The 6,000-nt window shown below is 51.2% G+C and overlaps 1 protein-coding gene across 1 annotated transcript in view; it reads left to right on the plus strand.

Moving 5' to 3' along the window:
• HTRA1 (HtrA serine peptidase 1) overlaps window positions 1-5,053 on the plus strand; it is a 48,244-nt gene extending 43,191 nt beyond the window's left edge. Inside the window, exons 6-9 of the mRNA XM_069459974.1 lie at window positions 432-546; window positions 1,330-1,387; window positions 2,760-2,855; window positions 4,339-5,053. Of these exons, the coding sequence (XP_069316075.1) occupies window positions 432-546; window positions 1,330-1,387; window positions 2,760-2,855; window positions 4,339-4,507 (438 nt within the window). The 3' untranslated portion in view covers window positions 4,508-5,053. The remainder of the gene's footprint in view (window positions 1-431; window positions 547-1,329; window positions 1,388-2,759; window positions 2,856-4,338) is intronic.
• Window positions 5,054-6,000: the final 947 nt, after the last annotated feature.

Below are 6,000 nucleotides of genomic sequence, written 5' to 3' on the forward strand. Positions count from 1 at the left end.
CGAGTGGAGATGCGCTTGCCTGGTGACGGAGCACGTCTCCCTGAGCCCACAGGTGTTTCTCCCTGACTGCAGCAGAGCCATCTCGAGATTGTTGGAACTGGGAGAGGCACAAGGCCTGAACAGCCTCCTTAAATATATTCCTTGTGAAAGGAGCAAATAGCATATGTTTTGAAACTATCTGTGCCTACAGCGAGGTGACCACTGCGTGCTGACCTAGAGCGTGTGTCAATTCCGTGGCTGAGCCTGGCTTACGCTGCCCAAGTGTCCTGAGGCCTCTCACCCTGCTCACCCCGGGACTTCCTCCCTCCAGTCCTCCTTGTTCTCTGAAATAGCTCAAAGACTTCTTTCATATGAATTCTCCACTCTCTTTTGGTGCACACCTGCCGGTAAACCTTCACAATTCAATAAGCCGTTTCCTTCTTGCTTTTTAGGACGGTGAAGTGATTGGAATTAACACTCTGAAAGTGACAGCTGGAATCTCCTTTGCAATCCCATCTGATAAGATTAAAAAGTTCCTAACCGAGTCCCATGACCGACAGGCCAAAGGTAAAAGCAAGGTGCACACAGCCTCAGGGGCTCCAGAGATTCAGGCCTGTGGCTCAGCCGCCCCTTGGGGACTTGGGGAAGGGAAAAAGGGCAGCCCCTAAGCCAGCCAAGCCGTCTCCTACCAAGAAGGAAAGGGGATGCACGCTATTAGGCCTCTGGTACTAGGTCACAGATGTGTGACCATTTTTGCCCTCTGGTCGTGGAAATTTCACATCCATGATCCTAGGTGATTTCTGTACATGATTTCACTTAAATTATTCATTTATGCCATTTAAAGCCTTTGTCGTAGCAGGTAGGAATTATTAGGCCCATTTTGCTGATGAGAAAACAGATTCAGGGAGATCGTTCAGTCTACAAATGTTTGTTGGCCCATCTGCTGAGTCAGGCTGGGGGCTCGGCAGTGGGTGGCTCACCAGGGGCCCTTGCAGGTGTGACGTTTATGTTCTGCTGCGGCAGGGGGTGCTGACAGCAAATAAACAAATAATATCAGAGAGCAGTAAGTGCCCGCAGGAAAATGGAGCAGGGCGGCCGGGGAGGGAGAGACTGGGGGTGGCTGTTGGCGATGGGGGTGGGCCGGAGAGCTCCGTCCAAGCTGAGGGCTGAGCGAGAAGGAGCCAGGGACAGTGGCCGTGGCAGAGCCGAGACCCCATCGGGCCTCTCGGAGTTTCCGCCTGTGGCCCTGGCCTCGCACTGCAGCCTGGCGGGTCGGGCCTCTGGCTCCTGGTGTCCCCGGCAAACCCGCCAACTGGGCTGACCTTCTGTGTCCTTTTGTTGTCACACCAGGAAAAGCCATCACCAAGAAGAAGTATATTGGTATCCGAATGATGTCACTCACGTCCAGGTGGGTAAACAGGATGTGGGTGTCTTAAATTTAAATAAACCTGAACTTTAGAAGGTGCTCATAGGTGCCCCTGAAAGAGAAAGTTTATGCTGCCTCCAAACATCTCAGTTTCTGCTTAAAATGCAATTAGTACTGGGAAGAGGACAGCTGCAGGCCTTCTGTTTCTGGGAGCTGAGCTGGTTTCCCTCGTTTGCAGCAGGCCCTCCTGTCTAGAAGATTCTGCCGTCCTCTTTGAAGACAGGCCCGAACAGTCGGAAGGGGGTGGGTGGCGGGTTCGCTCTGGCTCATGCCTTCCTCTCCCCATGAGTTCTGTTGCAACCCACGTTCCGGGAGGGCCCCAGCCCCAGAGCACCTGCCTCTCATTAGCTCTGCCGCACGTGGGCCGTGGCTCCAGGAATGCCAGGTCAGGCCCGGCATGAGGGAGTGAATGACGGATGGGCTTGTTTTCCCCGAGCTGGTGGAAGTTGGAGCCTGTGGTTGGCAGGCTGATGACACCCTGGTGTTTTAACCTGGAGGAAAACTCGGGTGTAATCTTATGAGTCCTGGTAATGGACTCAACTGGCATGGCTGAAACTGTCGTAAAGAACAGAATATATAACAGATATATTGATTTGTTAGGCATTATGATGAATTATTTGACTAATTGTTAAAATATTACTATATTTTGATACATATTATGAGTGGTGGTACCTTTCTTAGCACTCCAGAAAATGGGGTGATTTTCCAAGACTAAAATGTCATCAGTTATTTGTCTTTGGAACTAGGAGAGACAGAGGTATAGGGTAAGATGTTAGCCCTGGGTTCTCGTCCCAGCTCTCATACTTCCCAGCTTGTGACCTTGGAAACAACTTGACCTCCGAATGCCTCAGTTTCCTTCTCTCCAGGATGAGGAAGACGGCACAGGCTTTCCTGGTGTGCGGCAGGCTCGGGTCAGTGAGTGGTGGCAGGAGTCCCTGGCCACCATTTATCACGTGCTTACTCTGGGTCAGGCACTGGGCCATGCGCCTTACCGAGATGACCTCAACAGCCCGTGTTGTAGAGTACTGTTACTATACAGGTGAACAAATGAAGGCACAGAGAGGTTAAGTAACTGTCCGAGGTAACACAGCTAGCAGGTGGCAGAGCTGGGGCTACAAACCAGATGGTAGCTACTATCAATTAATTAGTAATAATAATGATTAAAGCACTTCCCTTGCTGTTACCAGGTGAATCTTTGATGCCAGTAGCCCATCAATTTTAAAGTAGAATCAGAACTCCTGGGGGAATTTTACATTAGACTCGGGGACAAGAAGGAGACTGGTGAGGGCTGAGTCTCGGCCGAGAAAGGCCCGTTGTCACTTACGCTGACGGGGGTGTGTTTTCTCCCGAGCAGCAAAGCCAAAGAGCTGAAGGATCGGCACCGAGATTTCCCAGACGTGATCTCAGGAGCGTATATCATCGAAGTCATTCCTGATACCCCGGCAGAGGCGTGAGTTACAGTCATTTTCCCTTTTCCGGATATTCTTGTGGTTCCTGGGGGCAGCAGGGGAGGGAGTGGGGTTCCTTTATATGGCTGCAGATGACAGTGTTGGTCCTTGACAAACATGGTCGGACATCTCAGGGACTCATCGACAGCAGGGCGCTCTCTGTCTCCAAACGTCCTTGCTCCTAGCGGGCCATCCCGACGGGAAGCACAGTAGTGACCTCGGGATGAGTCTCTGGGATGGCCTGGCTGGGGGGAGAGGGTTAAGGAGCGGTGTCCCCAAGACTTCCAGCAGTGACCCTGGCCTAGGCTTTGGGACTCACCTCCTCCTAGAGTCCTCCTGGACTGTGTCTATTACCAGGCAGGCTACATCTGTCAACACCTCTAGAAAGATAACCCAGAGGACATCAAGGTAACGTGAGAAGAAGCAGCTCAGCCAGCCATCAGGGTTTGTTACCTGTATTGACATAATATCCACAGAGAGGTGCGAGACCAGGGGCCAGTAACTATGCCCTGGGGGCCGGATCCGGCCTGCCGCCTGCTTTTGGAGGATCCATGGCCTAAGAATAGCTTTTGCATTTTCAAATGGTTGGAAAAAAATTCCAAAATAAGAATAGCGTTTTGTGACATGAAAATTATATGAAATTAAAATTTCAGTGTCCACTGAAATATTGTCTATGATATATTGTCTGTGGCAGCATTTGTACCACGACCTCAGAGTTGCATAGCTCCAGCAGAGCCCATATGGTTTGCAAAGCCTAAAATATTTCCTATCTGGCCCTTTACAGAAAAAATTTGCAGGTCCTTGTGCTAGACCCCATGACCGTATATCGACACTGTCCTGTATAAGAGCTAACCTCAGAGTGGCAGCCCACCCAAAGGAAGTGTCTCCTAACAGAGGCGTTCCACCCTCCTGGGTGGGACCCACCCATCCTGGTAGGAACCCACCCTCCTGGTAGGAACCCACCCTCCTGGTAGGAACTGCCTTCTGAGTTGTGACACCCATTACATGCATGCTGGCCACAGTCACACTACAAGGCAGATGGTCCCTGGTATATTACCCCCTTTAGGGTGAGTGTGTCATAAGGCCACACAAGTGCTGGTGGGCATTTCTGCATTGGACACAATTGATGATTTAGCCTAAAAATCTCAAAAGGAAATGCAGTCCACTGATGGTTTCCAGGGGTGGGGAACCTGCAGCCTTTTATTTTAATAAAATCCTTTTATTTTTTAAATACATTTTTGTTCATCTTTTGCATTTTTATTTTATTTTTAAAATAATTATAAGATTTGTTCTGTAAAATTTGGATTCAGTCCAAAGGCCACCCTTAAGGACCTAGAAGGCCACTTTAAACCATTCTCACCTGAGTTCACTGCCGTTTGACCCTGTTTGCTCTGGACGTTTATGTTTTAAACTGTGCGTCTGTCAGAGTGCAGTCAGCCCGGGAGGAACGGGAATATCACCGCTGTGTTTCCCTCTGTGTTGCAGTGGTGGGCTCAAGGAAAACGATGTCATCATCAGCATCAACGGACAGTCGGTGGTCTCCGCCAACGACGTCAGTGACGTCATTAAAAAGGAAAGCACCCTGAACATGGTCGTCCGCAGGGGCAACGAAGACATTATGATCACAGTGATTCCCGAAGAAATCGACCCCTAGGCAGAGGCATGGGCTGGACTCCATGTTTCCCTCAAAGACTCTCCGGTGGACGACGCACGAGGACTCTGGGCTGGTGGCGCAGGACACCCGACTTCCGACCGCCAGTTTGCTTGTTCAGCGGAATCTCCCTGGCCAACAGAATCCTTCTTGATAGTTTGCAGGCAAAACAAGTGTACCGTCGCAGGTCCGCAGGCAGCAGCTCTGCCCTTCTGTAACCCATGTACCCAGTGTGCTTTCTCTTGCCAGCCTGGGCTGTCCCTGCTTAGACAGTCAACATTTGTCTCTCCCTTTAACTGAATCATCATCTTAGTCCAACTAATACAGCTGATCCGATGCGTAGACGAGAAGGCCCGTGGGAGCGGAGTGGGGCTGGGCGTGTCTGTGCTCTCCTCCGAGTCAGCACCCAGAGGCGGCGGCTGCACGGAGACCACGGTGGGCGGGTGGGGTGAACGCTGGCTTCCGAGAAGGCCAAAGTCGCCTCTTTTAGGAATCTCTTCAGAATTGGGTGCACGATGACCTTGAGTTTGAGCTATTAAAATACTTCTTCATATGTTTCTTTCTGGTGTGTTTCTTTTCCTTTCCTGCCAACAGCTGGTTGCAGTCCTTTTGAAATGATTGCGATGTCAGTGGGCTCCTCACTAAACCACATTGTCCGCGTAGGGTTCAGCTCTTTATCTTAGGAGCTGTTTCAAAATCTTCTTACGGGACTCACCAGTGCTATGAACAACTGTGCTTGGCCACCGGGCTTTATGAAATAGGATTTGAGAACAGTTGTGTTTGCATCCAGAGCAGTCTGTCGACCCCATATATCACGCAGTCAGACAACAAAGGTTTTCCTGGGCCTCCGCGCTGCGCCAAGCACTGCTAAGTGTGTGGGCCAGTCGGAGTAGGACAGTCGCGGGCCCGCCCCGGAGCTTCAGTCTAGAAGCCAGCCTCTTTCTGAAAGGGAGGCAGTTCAGGAGACCAGGACGCAGTCCAAGAACGGGCCCAAGTCCCCAGGATGCACAAGGCTGCAGCTGTCTCAATTATCCTGGGTCCTGACGTGAGAAATGGGCCTCAAGCCTTGGAGAGTTTACAGCAGACGCCCCTCAACGTGCCCTGAAACAGGTGCAGCCTGAAGCAGCTGTAGGCACCTTTACCTCCATGAAAACTTTGCAAGAGTTTGGGAAGTTAGACCCAAGAAGACTGTTGCAAAACTTTAGCTCGGAAGTTTGCACAGGCCGAGGTCCCTGTGGGGAGCACACACCCAAAAAAGGGGGCTGTTCACGCCAAGAGCAGAGGGTAAAAGGCTTTCTAATTGTCAGCAGTCAAAAGGAGAGCCTTGGGCAGGATGGAGGTTCAGTTCTCCAGACTGAGACCTTAATCTTCCTCACCCAGTAGACAGATAATGTCCAGCCTGTACCTGGAGCAGTTGTGGAGGGCCTGGGTTACGAGCACGAGCAATCCGGTTCAGCAGAGCCCTCATCGGCGTTGCTGCTGGGCAGCTGGGCAGC

Source organism: Eulemur rufifrons, chromosome 28 (genome assembly GCF_041146395.1).
Source record: "Eulemur rufifrons isolate Redbay chromosome 28, OSU_ERuf_1, whole genome shotgun sequence".
In the NCBI taxonomy this organism is placed as follows: domain Eukaryota; kingdom Metazoa; phylum Chordata; class Mammalia; order Primates; family Lemuridae; genus Eulemur; species Eulemur rufifrons.